We start from the raw sequence: 20,184 nt of genomic DNA on the forward strand, positions 1-20,184 counted from the left end.
GTAATACACACCCAAGAGCTTAACAGAACTATAGTAGGACTAATTTAGGCCATGTCTGTCTGATCCTTCATTAGCATACTATTATTTTTTTGCCCAGTGGGTATATTGCCTGTTGAGAAATAATGTGAATATTTATGCAGCAGTAATAACTGTTGCTGCTTGAGAGCTTTTTTTGCTAGGTGTGAACACGCTTATCTAGGAAGGAATTTCAGGCAGATGATCACCCTTGGGATTCCATGAATTCATGCATTGCATGTCCTATCTTACTACACGGCTCTACAGCAAGATTAGTGTTTTTCTAATGAGATTCCACTTTGAGCACAGACACTGCAAACACATCATCACCTCTCACATCTCACTTGTCTTCTGGAGTGCTTCAGTGTAAGCACAGAACGAGTCCCTTGCAGCAGCTTGAGAGGGGCAGGGCTGCCCCTGTCTGGTGCAAAGGCTGAGCAGTTCCAATCTGAGACTGGAGTAGTCTCCTAAGAGCACAGCTCAGTCATCTTCCCATAGAAATCTGGGAGTGGTTTTTTTACCTATGGCAGAGTATAGGGATAAAACTCTCTATTTTGACATCTAAGTTGTGTGCAATATCAATGACTTCCCCCCAAAAATACAACTTCTGCTGCATATTGCATGTACAAAATGAAAGTCTGGGTCAAGATATCAGTTTTTTGAAATAATTAATTTCTGTTTCATTTGTATGCTAAGCTAATTTCAAAACAGGTTTTCTTTTTCTAAAGAAGAAAAAGATGCTTAGTGAATATATTTTCTGCAATGAAAATGGCTGTGCTACTAGCCAGGTAGTCACATTTTTTGTGCTTACATTTTTGATACAGCAGTATTGAAATGTTATTTTTAGAGCTAGGGTGATGTAAAGAAGCAGGGCTATATTACTGGTACATAACATAAATTTAAACTGAAGGTAACTCTGCAATGAACAAAAAATAGTACTGCAATTGATTATACTCACTACACTGATGTAAACTAAGAGTGATTTAATTGAAATCAGTGAATGTAAGAGGTTTACTTTTTCCATAAATGAAATACAAGTCAGATCCACTAAAATTTATTTCAGACGAACTTATGAAAGTTATGAACAAACCCAACAATTATCAAACACAAGCTGTAATCTTTTATCATTCTTTAGTCATTGGCAGTTAAATTGTAGTAAAGCAGCATTTATTTAAAAAGAAAATAACAAATCTTAAATGTTTTTCATTTTACTGGCTTTACTTACCATTTTCTTACCACATACTATTTTCTTAGTGTTGTAAATTTTTGACAACTGTTGTATCCTAGTCTGATTTGCATTGATGGAAAACAGAAAAGAAAGAGACCAGTTGCCATCAAGAATATGGAAAATAATTATTACATTAATAATATATTTAAAATACATTAAAAATAGGAATTTGGAATGCTAAGTGCTGTGTAGATAGATGGAACTTTGTGTACATCCTCTATCATGTTTTGGATACTTTTTGTTTGAATTAAGGTTTATTTCTTATGGTTAGATTTTTCAATTAATTCCTGATGACCTGGAAAGGCACTCATTGAAGCTCAGACTCTCCTGCATGTATTATGGCATTTAAACTAAAAAGGCAAGAAATCAATTCAGTTGTTTGTGCTGAAATTGACTGAATAGCAAATGTGACACAGGATATTGAAAGGTTAAAATGAGAACCATGGCCAGAACATTTATTTGCAAATATTTTTCACAAATTTTAAATCAAAATTTGGTTAATAATTGAATTATACCTTTTATTTAATATGTTAAATAATTGTCATGATCTGGGCACATCTTTGCATTTCTGTTAAAATTACTGTATCTTTTACATATAATACTGCATTTAGAAATCTAATTCACTTCTCAAATCACAGATTTGGCCTCAGCCACCACTTTGTGCTTGCTGCAGCACTCCCTGGCCTTTTTCAAATGCCATCTTTCCATTTGGCCTCACCTATGCTCTGGACTAGAACATATCCACAGAAGTGTTTTTTTCCTTCTCATTGGTCTCCCTGGGGACTTTCTCTCACTATCAGGTCCTGGCAATAGAGTCTAAGATCACAAAAAGGCTTCTGCCCAATCCAGTGCCATGGCTTGTTTCACATCCTGTTATTTTGGTGCCCAAGCTCCTGTAGTAGGGGTCCTGTCTGGCTCAGTGCTGCCAGGTTTTGATGGGACACCAGCTGTGCATTCCCTCAGGGAATGAGGGCTGACTCAGTCCTAGCTTCCTCTGCTCCTTAGGCTCTCAGGACATCTATTTTCTCAAAGAGGATAATGCTACTGTTGAAAGGATATAAAGGTGAGAAGAGAAAAGGTACATAAAAATGGAATAGGAATAGAACATATGCATTAGTCAGTCTTTTCAATGAATAATAAAAAGCATTTATATGAGATTAAATTCAAGTCTTGTGTAAGTGCAAGAGAGATGCTGTACATGCTTTCTGTAAGAGACTGAATTTTATCTAAGCAGCCTGGCATTTTCTAAAAAAAAAAAGGTTAAAAGTTGCACAAATGTTGACATCTCCAAACCTACCTCTCCTAAATTTTTAAAATAATCAGATAGCTCCTTCTTACACACTAGTTTGCTTTCATCTTGAAATCACCTGTTGTTGACTTGCTTTCTTTCTGTGGTTGTTTTGTTTATTGTTTTGCCCTTAAAACTCCCTTCTCTAAAACTTATAATGGTACTTTCTCCACTGCAAAGAACTTCAACACTGTTTGGTATTCTGCCTTGTAAAAATAAAGTACAAAACAAAGCACGTTAAAATATTAATACTTTGTTGTCACACTTTTTAAAGATTGTACTGTTGGGGATAAAAACAGGCACCAGCATGAATGTAAAGGAGTAATAGTGGAAAGATAAAACAGCAACAACTTACCATGCTGAAAGAAATCTTTCTTTACTATGTATTTGGTGAAATACATTTATATAGACTTAATTCCTTTGCAAGAATTAGTGAAATCTCTCCACCTCTCTTTTTTCCCTTAGTCTAAATGTTCCCATATTTCTCTGGTTGTTGTACTTGGGGGATAAGGAATTCCCAGTGTATGCTCATATCAATAAACATATTGGATGAACTGAATATGTTCTGCAATCTGCTTCATACAGCAGCTCTGCTAACAGGATCTCGTGGTTCTTCCCGAGCTCTGAATATATGTGAAGCATCTGGCTTTGTTAAGAAAATGAGGCTAAACTGTAGATCTTTCTTTATGAAGCATGAAAGCAGTGTGGTGCAGATAAGCTACTGTCAGAAAAGTAACTTTCTTCCTTAAGATAACCTGTCCTTTTTAACAAAGACCTGGAGTTTGCACTTAGATAGGGCTTACTAGATATAGGTTGGAGTTTTTCAAGGGGAGAATTAGACAATTCTGCTCTGTGACTGCAAGCTAAGGCAGTTCTCAGGGCCTTGCCCTTTAACTTATCCTATCACTATAACAGAATAAAGAGCTGATCTAGCTCAGATGTTTGACAGTAATCATAGATGAGCAGTTTGGCCAAGATCTAGTGTTGTACTTACTGCCAGGTCACAGGGAGAGAAATCTTGAGGTCTTCTCATTTCTTACATCTTACCTGTGCAACAGAAAGACAGCTTAGTCAGTGCTGAACAAATGCCATGACCTGACTAAGGATTCACACACCACAAGGGAAATGTCCCCTTTCAGACACTGGTGTTTTGGGGAGTTGTTTCAGCTCTAGAGCCACAGAAGTCAGAGGAAACCCTGCCACAAATTGCAGGAGTCAGACCCTGCTCAGGGTCCATCCTCTTGGCACCAACCTTGCAGAAATCCTCTGTGTTGCTGCTACTGGGCCATCAGTGGAGGCACCCTAGAAGCCCCTTTGAGCCAGCTCCAGTTGCTCAGTTATCCCATCTCTTTTGCAGCCCAAAACTAAATGGCCTCTTTGCTGCTTCTCTCTTCCATGGAACTTAAATGTATCAGTTAAAGCAATTATAAGGTTTTGTCAGAGACATCCCTTTTGCAGTATTAAAAACAGTGTCAAAGATGCCTGGGCAATTCCTCTGCATGGTGGTTCTGGTTTAGAGTGCACCTTTCAGCCAGATAAGTGCTTGCTCTGTCTGAAGTTCAACATGATAAAAAGGTCAGGAATAAGCAATAGTTACTGTTATGCAGGGACAGAGCTTAAGTGGCCACATGTTCGACTAGAAATTCACATAAGACTGGAGCAAATGACATGAAGCTGTCAGAGGAGGTTTAGATTGGATATTAGGAAGAAGTTCTTCACCCAGAGAGTGGCTGGGCACTGGAACAGGATTCGCAGAACAGTGGTCACAGCATCAGCCTGACAGGGTTCAAGAAGCATTTGGACAAGGTTCTCAGGCACATGGTGTGATTCTTGGGGATGTCCCGTTCAGGGCCAGGAGTTGGCTTTGATGATCCCTGCGGGTCCTGCTCAGGATATTCCATGTTTCTGTGATAACCGTGGGACTTTCTTGTCGTTTTAACACCTTTGCTTTCCAGAAGGCAGCTGCACCACCCCGATTCTCCTACCTGTTGACACAGCTGGTCGGGTTCCCAGGGCCCCAGCAGGGTGGCAGAGGGACACTGCTGTCAGCCTGAAGCCAGGCTGCTCTCGGGTCCTGCCAGGGCAGCTCAGGCTGGGGGAGCATCCCACCTCCTCCCTGCTACACACTCAGGGCTGCCTTTCCTTGCAGAGCTTCCCTGCAGGGCAGCTGAGGACATAGGGAGGGTGGCTGATCCCGGGAGGAGCAGAGGAGGGACAGAGCATCCCCTGTCTGTGCTGCTGCTGGAGCTGCGCTGGAGCCGCCGATGTGGCTCCCCGGAGTTAGTTGCTCAGCAACCAGAATCAATTAATATGCTTTGCAGAAAGTGCAGGGAAAGCCCGAGCTGCTGTCAGCGAGCAGGCAGGAGGCTGAGGGTGACTCAGGATCCCACTCCTGCCTGGCACCCATTTGGTCCCACCCCATTTCTCCAAACACTCCTTTAGCCACCGTTCTTTCCCCCTTCCTCCTTCCGTGCGGTGCTTAATGCGTGCTTCCCCAAATTCCTCAGGCAAAGTACCTCCTTCTCAAGAAGCCTCTTGCTTCAAGGCTTTTGCTTTTAGACCTGATTTGGATTTTTTGGTTATTTGTCAGATTTTCTTCCACACTTTTCTAGAAATTCTGATATTCATATTCTTTGGGAAGGGGAAGGGATAGCTGGTGTTTTTGTCAGATGGTTTTAAAGATGCCTCAGGATGAAAAAGGCTGTTTGGTAGTACACAGTCGAGCAGCAGCAATGAAACTGCATCATGTGTAAATTGGGAAAGTTTTTGCCTCTTCCTTTATTACTAATGATCAGCACTGCATATATGAGACCAAAGAGGTAGTACTGATTGTTGTGAAACACTAGATAATAGAGTAAATGAGGGGGTGTTGTGGGATTTTTTTATCTTCTCCTTTTCAGTGTAGTAATTTCAGGGCTTTGGTAAGGTATTATTTTTCTTTTTTTCTTTCTTTCTTTTCTTTTCTTTGGAGTCCCTCTGATGACACCGCGAATCTGGGAATGAAGAACTTCTTGGAGCTGATTGGAAATGGCATTGCGGAGCTGAAACTTAACTGGAGGAAATATATCTCCTGAAGAAGAAAATATAATGCACTGTAAGGATCTGTCTTCTGGTGAAAAATTCAAGCCTAGAGAAAACTTGTCCGCTTTGTTAGTAAGAATGGGTTGGACAATTTTCTTCAGTTCCAAAGGATTTCTGAATGCCATGCTGAGCTTAATCTCTGCAGCATGCTCTGTGCTTCTCATCTCTTCCTGATGCACTGCATGGTAAGGCCTTTTTCCTTCCTTTTAATAGTAACCATCTTTCTGACGTGGTGAAAGGTATAAAATAATAGCAATAGTGAAGTGAAAATTGAAAAAATGTACAAAGGGTACAGAAGAATGTTTGCTTGCATGGTTGTTTTCAGGAGCAAGTGTCCTGATTACTGCAGCAGCTTTGTAAGATCATTTCTGTCTTTCTGCCTTGCTTTGTGACTGTGTGTGTGTGCGTGTGTGCACACCTGTGCTGTCATTTGCACTTGGACTGGAACATCTGCAGCTGCATTGTACACAATTCCATGCTAAAGAGGATGTTTAGGAATTCGCTTTGACATTTCTCTCTCTTTTTCCTTCCCTCCCTCCCTCCATTCCCCTCTTCCTGCCTCCTCCTTTTCTTGCTCTGTCTGTTTCTCTGGGGTCATGGTTCTATGCCTTCCCTGCACCTCACTCATGCACTGAAGGCAAAAATGGGAGGTAAAAGAAATCCTATATCAATGCAAGAATGGTCCTGAGTAGCATTATTTTAGTAAATGAAAGCTACAGAAAGGTTTTGAATGTCTGCCATACTGGCAGGTACAAAATATTTGTTCTATTTTGTTTCCATGGGAAACAACTATCAAGTGCAGACTTGGATGCTGTATTTTAGAAACAGTGAGAGACAGATCCTCTTACACATGTCAGAAAGCCAAAAATGACCACTGTGAATTATTACCCAGGTCATAAAATAAACAAGTCCAGTATGGAATGTACTCACATCAAGTAATTTTTCCTATGTATTTTAGGAGTGTTGAGAATTATTAGAAATACCTTCAGTGGGAATTGCAAGATATTTTTTGTTAAGAGCTGTAATGTAGTTTTGTCTCCCTGGATGAAAGGTGCTAGAGGAGTGCAAGGAGCTGTAACTACCTGACTTACAAATACTTAGAGTCATTGTCAAGAAATTGCCAAGCAGATCAGGCATTGCACAATTAATAAACTGAGATGGAAGAACAGATGTCTTTTCTAGGAAGACTCATTTATTTGGGTCTCTGTTTCAGAAATTAGGGTGGAACTAAAAGGTGATATAGTGGTGATGTGAAACATATGTATTTTCTTACACATCCTTGTTGATCACTGAGATTGGAAAGTTGAGTTGTTCTTGAGTAAACTGTAGTAGGGGCCTGCCTGCACTCTGAAGGCAACTCCTTGGAAATCTGACTGCTTTTGATGATCAGGAACAGGTTTGTGTGGCAGCATGGACTGTGCAACTGGGTATGGAGATGGCAGGTTCCTGGGAGCAGGTTCTCAGGGTGGGAAGGATAAATAAAGCCAAATCACAAAAGCCAGGCCACAGCAGGACTCATGAAAAAGAATCAGAGCTTAAATACTATTTAAAAGATGTAATTTTGTGGTAGTTCCCAGTAAATCTCTTCCTTATATGATGGAGGACTACATAAGGCAGTTTTTAAAGAGCAAATGGTGATGCAACTTCTTCAAATCACTGCAGCAGGAGAAAGCACGGATGAAAAAACACATTGTAGTGTGACAATATTTCAACAGGGTTCAGAGGAATCAGCCTTGATTTTAGGAGTAAAGGTTCAAAATACATATACCTGTGCATTGAAGCAGAATTTTTGTGTATTTTGCTATCTAAAATGTGTGACCAGTGTAAGAGCCAATAAGGAAAACTGAGGAAGATCAACACAGCCCATAAATATCACCTTCGTGTCAGAAAAATTCTCTCTATGTGAACAAGGACTACATCCTAAATTCAAGTTGCCCATTGCAAACCCCTCCTCACATCAGCAGTTCTATGTCAATCAGTGGAACCACTTGCATGAATCTCATTGTTTAACCCCAGCTGGAAACAAAACACTGCAGGGCTGCTTGCTCACTCCTCCCTGGTGGGATAGGAGAGAACCACAAAAGTAAAAGTGAGAAAACTCATAGGTGAGACAAAGACTCTTTAGTAGGTAAAGCAAAAGTCACACACACTCAAACAAAGCAAAACAAGGAATTCATTCACCACTTCCCATGGGCAGGCAGGTGCTCAGTCATCTCTGGGAGACCCAGGCTACTTGGGAAGAATGCCATAATTTTGAACATTCCTTCTCCCTTTTTCCTGTGTCTTTCCCCTGTTTTATATGCTGTTTTACATGTTTTATATGACACCATATACAGAAGATCCCTTGGGTCAGCTGGGGTCATCAGTACCAGCTGTGCTCCCTCCCAGTTCCTTGTGCAGCCCCAGCCCAGTCTCTGCTGGGGTGGCATGAGAGGCACAAGGCCTTGGCACTGTGGAAGCTCTGCTTAGCAAGAGCTAAAATATCTCTGTATTGTGAATATGTTTCTAGCACCAAACATAGCCTCATACTAATTACTAGAAAGAAAATTAACTCACAGCTAAACCCAACACATTCTCTATTCCTTATTCTACACCATTTACATAATGCTCAGGTGCCCCACTATCCAGCACATCCTCACTAACCAACCCCCCTTCCCATCTTTATATATAACATGCAGATATCACTCCCTTAGTCTATGGACCACCCTTGTAAAATATCCAGAAGTGTCACAAAATCTCTGCTGAGTTCATTTAGTCCATGGCTTTGGGCTCCATCTCTTATGGTGGTCACTCAGAATGGGAGAGGTAAAAACTAGCACAGTGAGTAAAAACTACTCATGTGAATAAATTCTAAAATGTTTTATAAGACCAGGCTCTTTGATTGTCATGGCAACAGATTTGTTAGGCTTCAGGCATAATCTGGATTTCCCTTCTAAACAAAATCATTTTTCTTTTTACCTATGCAAATCTTTTGCCTTGTAATTAGAGCAAGAAAAATAGGTTAATTACATTCTTAAAGATCATGCAGCTGTACAGAGACATTGTTAGAGAAAAATTATCAGAGTATGCAAAAATTCACCCTTATTAGTGGCCTCCAAATTGAAACAAAGTGTATTCTTATTGGAAACATTCATTGCCTTATTATTTTTCTGACAGTATTAACATTTCTTCTAGGTATTGTCAATATTTCCAGTAACCCATCCTGGGTTTATTTGAAACATCACTGATATTATAAAATACTCACTATTATTAGGTTCAAGGATACTTACCCAGCTTTTTACTACATTAAATATGTTCATTTTTTAGTTAATACATGATGTTTAGCTCTTTAGTTGATCCAGGAACATTTATTTTTACAATATAGAAACACAATATGAAATCATAATTATAGTAAATTTCCTATAGAATATAGACATATGTTGAAATAGGAAGGATAAAATCATCTGGGTTTTATTTCTCTGTGCAATTTTGCATGCTTATAAAGTCTATATTATTAGGATCTATATTACATAACAAACAGTATTTAATTAATTGTCATTTGTAAAGAACAATTCTTTTTTGCACAGGACTTTTATTCCACAAGGTTATACATTATGGTAGAAAGAAAAATATTACAAAAAACAAGCATAGCACCTTAATATGTATCCAGTACACTAATGCAGTAATAGCTTAATTTGTTCATTTTATCTCTGTAATATGCATAGTGAGAATAGTGGGTTCTTTTCTAAAGAGAGTGTTGAGAGAGAAGGTTTACATGATACAGTGTGTTCATTGTCTTTAGCATACATTACTGCCCATAATTGCTATGACTTAAGACACTTTAGTGACATTTTAAATAGTTTTAAAACTTGCACAACAACTGCATTTGGCTTTGTCTGTCAATTCTAAAGCAAGTAAAATTAGTAATTTCCTTTTCTTCTAAGATACTTATAGTAAAGGTTTGGTGCTGAGAACACCTGTCTTTCATTTGGGTCCACTGAACTATTTTTTCAATAATCAGTATGAATTAAAGCTTGAACCATCTGCCCTGTCAGGGAAGTTATACTGAGCAGGGGAAATATTTTCCACACCTGCAGCAACTATTTCCAGTCAAGAAAAATGTGGCACATAAGCAGTCCCTGTACTCAGAATGCCTTGAGCTGTCTTGATTCAAGATCCAGCAGAAACCTGATTTTTGAAAGGCCTGCAAAAACCCAAAACAAATCCCAAATGAAACTTGAAGTTTTCTCATTTAAGTGTAAATGTCCATAGAAAAATGCTTCTTGGTCAAGTAATTTCTGTAGATCGGCACCTGTGTTTTACATAAACCTGGATAAAAAATGAGAAGTTCTAAAAAACAATATGTTTGGAAATACTGATGTCAAAATGACACAAGATTTCATTTTGACATTTTTAATCAGACTTCAGTGTGTTACAAGAAATTGTACTGATATCTGTTTACCTGTTTTTCTCAGTGAAATTTTGCAACATCTTTTTTTTTTTTTTTGTTTGCTTGTTTTAAGAGGAAAATGTTTTGTTGTGAATTTTTTCACTAGATCTTTTATAGCTGTCCCAAGTCATCCCTTTAGCTAGAAGCTTTCTGAAGGGTCTTCTTTAGCACCACATATTGCCTAGCCCCAAATTGCTGATACTGAGCAGCAGTTCTCACCAGGTCTATGGTAGAAATAATCTCTGATGCCAATTCCCTCCTTTAATTCTTCTTCTATCTTCAGCAAAAAGCAGACCTCTATTTTTCAGAGTTTTACAGATACCAGAAGTAGTACTTTTTACTACAAAAGCCTTCCAGAGACTTCAAAAGGAATGCAGGAAGGAGTAGAATTAATCGAGTATTAATATCCTTATTAAATAGATAAGGAACTGAGCAACAAAGATACTGCCCAAAGCTGTACTGGCAAGGGAAGAGCTCAGAATTGAACCCAAATGTCCTTATTCTCAGTTCATCACTGTCCCTGCAAGGTTGGTCTTCATTTTGTTCATTTTTTTGCTTAACGACTTATATTAGGATTTTAAAGTTAATACTATCTGAAGCATCAAATGTGAAAGGGAATTACTGATGCATACTTCCTTTCCAGTCTGACACAGTTGTCCTCAAAATTCTTTTTTCTCTCCTGAGCCATTCTGTTTGAATGTAACCATTAATTATGCAATTGCTTTGCTACACAGGGGAAATAGATCCTATATTAAGCAGAAAGTTACTAAATATAAATATCCTAAAGCTGCCATACAGGTTCTATGTACCTGTTTATGCTGTCAGGGTTTAGGGACAGGTTTTGAAGGCTTTTGGTAAATTAATCAAATTTCAACACAGAAAAAAAAAAATCCAATTAAAACATAAAAAGACTGATGATTTGCTGTCTAGAATCCACACAGGTCATTATGAATCCAGCAGCTGTGGAGAAAAGAGGTGAAAGAGAATATGATACCTAACAGTAATTATTATTATTAACCCTGCTATGCCTCCTCTGTCCAATGTAATCTTTCAGTTTTGTATCCTCTTCATGAGAAACGAAAAGATGGCTTGTATGGAAAGTATTTAGCTGCTAAAATTACATCTCAAGTTGGGGAAAAAAAAATCTGGCTTGTTATCTTAATACAAACTCAGAAAAATTTTGTTCATGTCAAGAAGGAATAATAGCTTTTTGCAAATATGCCAGTTTTGGAATGAGTTCTGCAGAAGAATATCCCAGAAGCTTAACTAGGATGTGCCTCCCATCAGTCTATTTGTGCAGCTCCAGGTGTTACATGTCTCTGGATGCTGACAAGTACAGTACTTGCCCAATTACCCAGTGACATATTAATGTAGAAGAATATGAAAGTCTGATTAAAAACAGTACCTTATTGGAAATCTCACTTTGGTTTTATTCCTGAAAAATGTTGAGAAGAGAACTTAAAATGGACCCTACTGCACCAAATATCATCTTTTATTTTTTCTGAAATAAATTTTTTACTGGCTTATAAAGGAGAAATATTAGAAAGGAATGCTTTTGTCAATATATACTCCATTGTAGTAAGGACTTACATAACTTACTTCAAAATAATCTCCAGTGCACAGAGCTTGGCAGCCAGGAGGATCACCTGCACTCTAATTTCATCCCCAGTGATGGTGCAGAGGGTTATCTTCAGCCTGCCTCAGCCTTCCATTCTAAACCAGACCTAATGTGTTCTGTAAATATCATAAAAGAAGTTCTGGAAGTCTTTTCTAGCTAAGCTGGCAATTTTTTCCATGGAACCTTGGATATTAGATTACATTAAAGTGTTTAAGTTCAAGCACATGCTGGTGCTTAAGAACTTAACATATCACGTGGCCACTACTTATTTTTCAAGCTAGAGGGAGTGAGGTATCCAAATGCCTTTGAGGATCCGACCATGGGGTTTATAATACTTGCATGTTTTCCACAACATTAGGAGTCTGGAAAGTAAATCTAGTTATTGTAGTTGTAGGGTAATTACAGAACTTTGACAGCTAAAGTGGTTTTTATTTGGCTAAGAAATATTGGAGAACAGCTGAAGTCCATCAACATAATGAAAAATAAATAATGAATGTCATTAATTGTAAGAGCCTCAGTGGATATTAATGGAGTCTGTAGTCTTAACTTCTGAATTCTGAAAAGTTGTGATTTATCATTTCATGCATGTGTCTTTAGATACTGAAAAGCAACACTTTCTCCTCCATGAGAAACAGTGATGCATTTAGGACTTTATTTTGAACATCCCAGCTTAGCAGTACTGTCTGCAAAGTGAGATTTTACTGAACTATGTTAAGAATACCAGAAACTTTCCTTTAAGAAAGACAAGCCTAATGTTTGAAAACAAAACCATGTAACTTTTGGAATGAGAAAGCTGATGACAAGATGGTCTAAGAGCTGTGTGTTGGAATTCCTTTTTTTCACCTTGCATCTAAACAAAACACTGGGTAAAAGGCTTTTTGTTTGGTTGTTCACAGTAAATGTAGTTTTTCACTGAATATAGAAGCATTACAAAATACTTAATGGGAGAAGGTAGGATTTCATAAAGGCTTTTAAAGAATTCTTGAATGTGGCTCCTAATGGATGACCACAATGGGCCTTAGGATAGTGTTGTTTCTGTGCTGCTGAGCACAGTACTTGTCCTCTATATGTATTAATGAAAGCTAGAAAACAAACCTTTCTGAAGGGAAGATTTTCAGTAATGTCACACTCATTTGGTTTGGGGTCCTGTGACCTCATTCCATAGCAAATGGAATGTGGCACCAAAATGCTCTGCAGGCTGGCACAGCTGGATGAGCTCTGAAAACACTGCTGTGGAAATGTACAATCTGCCCTGTACCTGCTCCTCTGGAGCCACTCTGAGGTATTTATTGTTGGCTCAGCATAAAGGTGATGGCATCTGTGACATTACTTGATGTTATGTTCAGCATGTTTTAAGTGTATTTCACTGGGAGCACCCTGTGTAATGTGAGGGACCTCATTGCATGGTTTTAGTATCATGAGCACTTTAGAGGGGGTTGAGGAAGGGCTGGTCTATTACTTCTGTTCCTAATTGTTATACCAGAAATTCTGCATCTCTTAATGAGCTTTCAAAAGGAATTTTAAGGAATCACTGTTGTCTTTCAGTCTAGTTGTTGGCTCCACCCTGAAAACCATGCTATGGATGTTTTAATGCTGAGGGGCCCTGAGTCCTGCTCTGTTCCTCACTGAATTTTAGCAAACTAGTAAAACCACCAATCACATCTGCAATGTTTCAAAAGAGAAGACAGATCAAAAGCATCATTAAAAAACAAACAAACAAAAAAAAAACATAATTAGACCATGTGTAAGGGTACAGAGAGAATCCTACAATGGTTTTGCTGAATCTATCTCCAAATCCATTTGTGACCTCTCATCTGGCTTTCAGCAGATATGAGGACATGAAGAAGACCCACCAAATGGGTATCACAGGATTTTAATGTCAGGAACAATAATCTTCCTTCCCTCACAAACTCTTCCTACCCACAGCCTTTTGCTGCAGCCTCACATGGAGGTGCAGCATCTCCCTGCAGAAGTCAAGGTGTGTATAAAAAGAGAAACAACCTTTCTGAGTCTCCCCAGGTTAAGCATGTCAATAGCACAGTATGAATATGATGCAAGCAGACAGGATCAATAAGCAATTTCCTTCACAAAACAGAGACCTTCAGTTAAAAATTTTTACCAAGTTACAGCACATGAATACTGTATAGCTAAAGAATCTGGCATCTTCTCCTCCTTGCTCACATCTCTAGCAGATGCTGTATGGATTCATTTTCCTGTTCCATCATTCCATCATTCCTTACAGATCCTGTTTGTGTCTATCCCAGTCCATGAGGACATACACAGTTAAACCCCATGACAGAGCATCTGGGTACACCCATGTGTATACCCTGTGGGTATAAACCAAGATTCTCATCCCTTCAGTGCACACATGCACACATCCCTCCTGTGAGGGGTCACACCTGTGGGATCACAGCCTGCCCTGCTCTCCCAGACCCCCATGGCTTACAGACAGCTCAGTAATACTGCTGAAACCAGATTTCTCAGCTGTACAAATGATGTGTGCACAAATCATCTCTCATGTAATTAAAAAAACAGCCAGCACAGTGCCATGGGCTGTGGCCATGTGCCACTTTGTCTCCAGGTTTATGAGCTCTGTCAGTATGATCCTTTGGTCATACCCATCACAGATCCTCCCTTTCCACAATGCAAAGCCCAAGCTCTGTGCTCAGAATTCAGTTTCCACTCATGTGATGAGTGCTACTCTTTTGTAAAATTATTCCATTGATATGAGCTGAGATGCTCTGGGAAGGGAAATCACAACCAGGTAGGACTTTTCCACTTCAGCTGCTTGGTTTGCCTTGCACTTTGGGTGTGAAATGCAGCACTTTGCACATGAACACCCCGTGTCCTCAGTGCCAGGGTGAGTGCTACCATCCCACTTGTGATCCTCACAGCTGGTGAGAATTGAACAGGAGCCAAGATGGAGCACTTAAGGATGTCCCCACAGCCCCAGCTCCCCACAAGCACAGGAGGCTGGGCCAAAGCTGCTATCTGCTTCACACTTCTTTTTCTCCTGGTCTGGAGGAATGAAGTCTCATCCTCTTTGCTTTTACAAGATGTAAAATGCTGATCCTCCTGGAAATCAGGTTACCATCACTGTGGGAGACAGCTTCCAGATCTGTTTGTCAGGGCTACTGAACCTTGCTTGTGTGTCCCAAGGTGAGGATTAATCTGTTAATGTTTGTAAAAAGCTATGTAAATGATCTGTATCATGCTGTCAGGTCAAGTACTGCATTGCTTACTGGCTGCTCTTCCTGACAGCTTAAGATACATGCCAAACAATGCCTTCTCTTTCAGACTGTGTTCACTGATGTATTTTGACTGGCTTAACCCTCTCAGGATTTAGACTTAGTGCTTCTTGCCTACTGATTGGATGATAAAGCACAAATATGCAAAGCCAGTGCTTTTCACATAACCTAGAATTCAATACAGACATTGATTTATGCCTGTACAGGACCATGGACTCCAAGAAAACCTCTTGGATCTATTAGAGTGCATGTGCAGTTGAGGTCCTGAGGGATGGGTGGGAAGCAGCGAGGGCAGGCAGAGCTCAGTGCTTTTGGCTGTGGGCAGGAGCAGCAGCAGGAGCTGCCTCTGTGAGCCACCAGCAGCATTTGGCCCTGCTGCACCTGCAGGAGCTGCAGAAGCCCACAACAGCTGCCAGGCTCAGCACAGGATCATCTGAGAGTGTGGATCCTACCTAGAGGAGGGTGTTCCTGAAATTCGGGAATCTTTTTGTTGTGTGCTTATCACAGCTAATATCAGTTATTGAGATCAGGGTCTGACAGGGGTAGATGTTGAAGAAATGATAAGACAAACAGCCTCTTCTAAAGAATTCAATTCTAAGTGAATGCAACCCCCATAACTAATTCTGCAAGCACACAGAATGCCAAAAAGATAGTAACTGATTTCACTGCCTGCTTGGCTACATACTTGGTCCCAGTTATCAGAATTACATGTGGCTCTTTATGTTGATTTTTGGTATTAATGATTAATACTTTCATTATCTTTAAAGCCTTTTGCAGAGAGGATCTCTTGCCGCTGATCTTTATTGATGTGTCTCTGGTTGTAACTGTACTTTTCCTTAAGTACCTAAGTTAGAAAGCTGTGCTGCAGCGTGATGCAGGGGCTGTTCTCCTCATAACCTGTCACTAAACAAGAGCAGGATTGACAAAAGAATGGGACTTTCTGGGAATCTTCATGGTTGCATGGTCTTCTTTGAAGTTACTGGAACTGATAACTTACTGGGTGGCTCATTTTCAGGGACTAACACAGGGCTGTAGAGTCTGTATATGTGCTAGCAATTTGAGTGACTAGGTCACTGCAAACTATATTTTGTTTCTCTCACTGTTACACATCTTGGCAACTTTTGATTTCAAAGCCTAGTCCAGTAGCTGCTGGTCAGTGAGAATTGTGCTTCCAATTTCTTCCACAACTGGATCAAATCACTGTCTTGTTTCATCTTCACCACTGGTACAAGTTGCTGTGGTAGAAAATACAAATATACCTTGGCTTTGCACTTTGTTTCTTTATCTGGAAATTGTTTTCATTCCTTTCCTCTTTCAGATATTTATCTGCTGTATACCTTGGGCTTCAGTAAATGTTCAGGACATATCTCTGTGTCTGTGCACAATGTCTTTGCACACCCATCTCCACTGGTATGAGAACTGCTCCACAGCTGGGTGTCTCCAAGATTTAGCACACCTCTTGCTTTGTTTCTCTCAAGCAGCCTGTATGTCAGCCACAAAGCTCCATGAGAATGATTGATAATGAAAGGAACTGATTTCTTCTTCCTCCTTTAAAGTGGCAGCACAGCTCCATGTTAGATCAGTGTTTACACTTGCACTAAACAATGTGTGTAGGTGCACCCAGCTGGCATTGATCCAGCTGGATTGAGCAAGAGGCAGGGTTGAGATGGCAGGGCATGGGTTTGGAGAGCACCTAAGGGTGTAGCAGGACTGTGGCTGTGGTTTCAGGCAGCTGTTCCTCATGGGGTGCAGGCCTTTTATTTTCTGGGAGGCTTCTGCTCCCACCTGGCTGGGTGGCAGCTACTTGGGCACAGTTATGTGAGCAGGAGTCCTGCCACTGTAGCAGAGAAATAGCTGATGTCAATTATAAATGACTGCAAGTCAAAAATGTTGGAACAGGGTGAATTTATAAGCCTTGTTTGGGAAGTTTGAAATATCTTGTTTACTGTGCTGTTTAAAAAAAAGGTAGAATGTTAAAAAAACAATGAAGCCCAAATCATCAGTAAACCCTCCTTTGATGTGATGCCTAGTGATATTCTAGTGTTTACAGTTTTGACAGCGAAATGACACAAGAAAAAAAATCAAAATTAGCATTTACAAGAAGTCAGGAATGAGAAAACAGAAGGAAGGCAGCAGAGATTTTTGTGCTAACAGAGGGATTATGGCTTTCAAGAAAGAGCAATGTGCCATCTATGAAGCACAGTCATTTTTGCAAATCCCTGTTTTCCTGCTTGGCAATTACCACCTGGCAACAGTGAGGAAGAGATACACTGCTTTGACAAGGTGGCAATCATGTACTTTAATAAAATGTTTAGTAGCTCTGCACAGCATTGTCCCAGCAGCATATGACTGGGGAGAGAGTGCTAATGTGAAGGGAAGACAGAGACACAGTTTCTCAGAGCCAAAATTGTTCATGCTGACCAACTTCCCAACTGCAAAGGGTGTCCCTGTGCTCAGGAAGGTGCCCTTAGGACCACAGAGACCCTGACTCCTCAGTCCCCACGTGGTGCTCTGGCCACTCAAACATCCTTCCTGTGATAGACAACAGCATCCACCAGAACTGTAACTGCAAGTGCAGTGTGGAAGAGTTTGTTCCTAACTGGTTGTGCAGTGTACAGAAGGTGGCACATGTTGGTTAAGCATGGTGTGCATGCAGGTACCTATGAGAAAGGTGTTCTGCTCTTAAATATTTGCAAATATCTGCATGTGGTAAAGTGCTCCAAATTTGTAATTCATGCACATTTCCTCCTCAGTAATGTTTACTTTAGCCCCAGGGACAATGCAGAGTGTGGCTGTGACCAGAATGGATGACTTCATAAGAGGAGGGAACTTACCCAGCCTCACTGACAGATTTTTGTGAAGGGTTTCCCAAAGCCAGCCTGCAGCAGCACATCACTACAGATATGCTTCTGACATTTGTAGTTCAAGCAGCAGCAGTACTAAAAGTAAAACACTGCCAGTGGGTTTCCATAAAGAGCCTGATTCTTGGGATATTTCTGGGGGTTTCAGTGTAGCTATGAGCTGTACAACCCTAAGGTTCCTCTTGGAAGGACTCAACCAGCCTGCATCTGTCTTCCTTTCTACCCCTGCCAAACAGCTCCAGGGAAGAAAACTCTGGAGAAAGGAACCAGAATTTGGGAGCAACTGGAAGAAAGAGACACATAAACTCAAGAAAAAAGACTCAGGAGTCTTTTGAATTTTTGCTTTCAGAAATAGGCCAAAACACCCTCCTGACAAAACCTTAGCTTCCTAAAAAATTGACAAAGTTAATTTATTATCCATATAATAGATTATCCTTTTGGAAAAATACCTGGAGTCTTTCTTATCAATGCAGAAAATATTGCCCAATATTCCTATGGCTTCTGCCATAGGTCCTAGTTTGATTGCAGGCATGAAATGTAGGTAAGTGTAATTATGGTACAGGCAGATTTATGTGTCCCCAGGCAGGTTTTAAAATAACAACAAGAGTATAAATATTGGATCTGTGGAAAGAAAATGTCCATTATTAAAATCAGTCCACAAGCTAGTACTGTGAAAAGCTTTCTTCTTCAATACAGCTGCCAGCCCTGCTGAGATTTTAAATTGGAGTTTGTCTAGTGTAACTCTCACTTTCTATTTAAAAAGCAAAGCCAGAAACATTAAACTTTTGTCTCAGGTTTTTAAAGTACAGGAAAGCTAATATAATTGCTGCACTAATGTAGAGTTATGAGCTTTTAGGCTCCCCAGTTTTTGGCAAAGAAGGGCTGAATCTCTTGATTCATGGAATAAGATATTTCCCAGTATAAATTTGCCATACTCTTTCTCTTCAGAAAAAAATCTGCATCCCTTCCTCTGCTCTGGACCATTTGGCATGGCCTCTGGTTTGTAACTGCCTGTGCTTCTCTCCAGAGCTGGCTGCACTTCAGTCACCAGTCACTGTGCAGTTTCTGTGTGAATTATTGGAGTGTGCTTGACATCTGGAGTTCTAAGGAAATGAGAAGTATGGTTCAGATCTCAGACAGCAGCTTGAGAGCCAGGTCTGTGGTCTGGCTGAGGCAATGCCCATGCCAAACTCAACAGAAAAACTCACTGGGTGACAAAAACTGTCTCCCCTTGGACCTGTGGCATGCACAGCATGGCTTTTGGTCTCAGCTTAAAAGAGTGGTTTAGAGGGTGACACAAAATCCCTGCAAGGAGCACAAGGGTTGGATATGCCACCTGTGTCTGTGGAGTTTGGGTGGAGCTAAGGATTGATAGGACAAGAAAAGTAGGACTTGAGTCCTTAAGCTAGACAGGCTTTTGTGAAAGAAATTAACCAGCTTTCTCTTTGGAGAAAAATTACTTTAAAAAAAGTGAAATCTTTGGAAGGTTGTTTTTGTATCTGGAGGAAATAGAGAGGAATTTTGTCTAAGGATGTTCTTGTGAGTTGTGTTCATTTATCACTGGCATTGATTAACTCTGGATTGACAGGACAGTCAATAATTGTCATTATTAAGGCTTTATTCATCTTTAGCAAAGCAGTCTGTATAACAACAAAAAGAAACCTGCACATTTTATTTGGTGCTTTTTTGTGCCCTTCCTTGGAGTGTCTAGAGCCACAGATTAACTAGTGTTTAGTGACCTTCTGCCCAAGAGTGTAGGGCCTGTGGCTGGGTCCTCTTCTGTGGCTGGCACTTGTGCAGTGCATAATCTAAGATGACACTGACCCTTTCAGCCTTAGAGGAATAACATTCTCAGCACAATGAATTGTTCTGGAGTGTTTTCTCCAGTGTACTCTGTTACATGCCCGAACATTTTTTTTCATCTTGAGCATATGTCCAACATTTTCTCTCTGCTCCCTTTTTTGCATAGGTTTGATTGTAGCCAACAGCAAAGGTCAAAAGACATTTTGCTGTTTCTATTTCTATGTTTCTGTTAAGCTGAATTCAATTGTTGGTACAGCAAAGTGACTTCTTAAAAAGCTTATGCTGCAGCTCTTCAACCAGTATAAACTGAAGATGAGCTGCATCATTTTAAACCAGAGGCTGCAGAGACAAAATGTGGTTCAAAGAACAGGGTGCTCATCTGGAAATTGAGAAAAAGGGTTGGTTCTCTGGAGCAGTAGGCAGCTTCATGAATTTAGATAAAATTAGATAAAATCTTCCTCTGCCTCAAATTTTCTGGATGGGTGGTAGAGTGACACTGTGTTTTTAAAGTGCTTTGCACATTCAATTTTTCAGTCATGTAGTCTTTTTCCTTTCACATCTAACATTTATCCATATGACTACCCATTTAATCTACAGTACAGATAGGTTTTAA

General features: G+C 40.0%; 1 protein-coding gene across 1 annotated transcript in view; it reads left to right on the plus strand.

Annotated features, from left to right (window-relative positions):
- TUNAR (TCL1 upstream neural differentiation-associated RNA) overlaps positions 1-20,184 on the plus strand; it is a 150,845-nt gene that overhangs the window by 115,399 nt on the left and 15,262 nt on the right. Inside the window, exon 3 of the mRNA XM_056493907.1 lies at positions 5,503-5,797. Within this exon, the coding sequence (XP_056349882.1) occupies positions 5,759-5,797 (39 nt within the window). The 5' untranslated portion in view covers positions 5,503-5,758. The remainder of the gene's footprint in view (positions 1-5,502; positions 5,798-20,184) is intronic.

This window comes from Oenanthe melanoleuca, chromosome 5 (assembly GCF_029582105.1).
Source record: "Oenanthe melanoleuca isolate GR-GAL-2019-014 chromosome 5, OMel1.0, whole genome shotgun sequence".
Taxonomy (NCBI): domain Eukaryota; kingdom Metazoa; phylum Chordata; class Aves; order Passeriformes; family Muscicapidae; genus Oenanthe; species Oenanthe melanoleuca.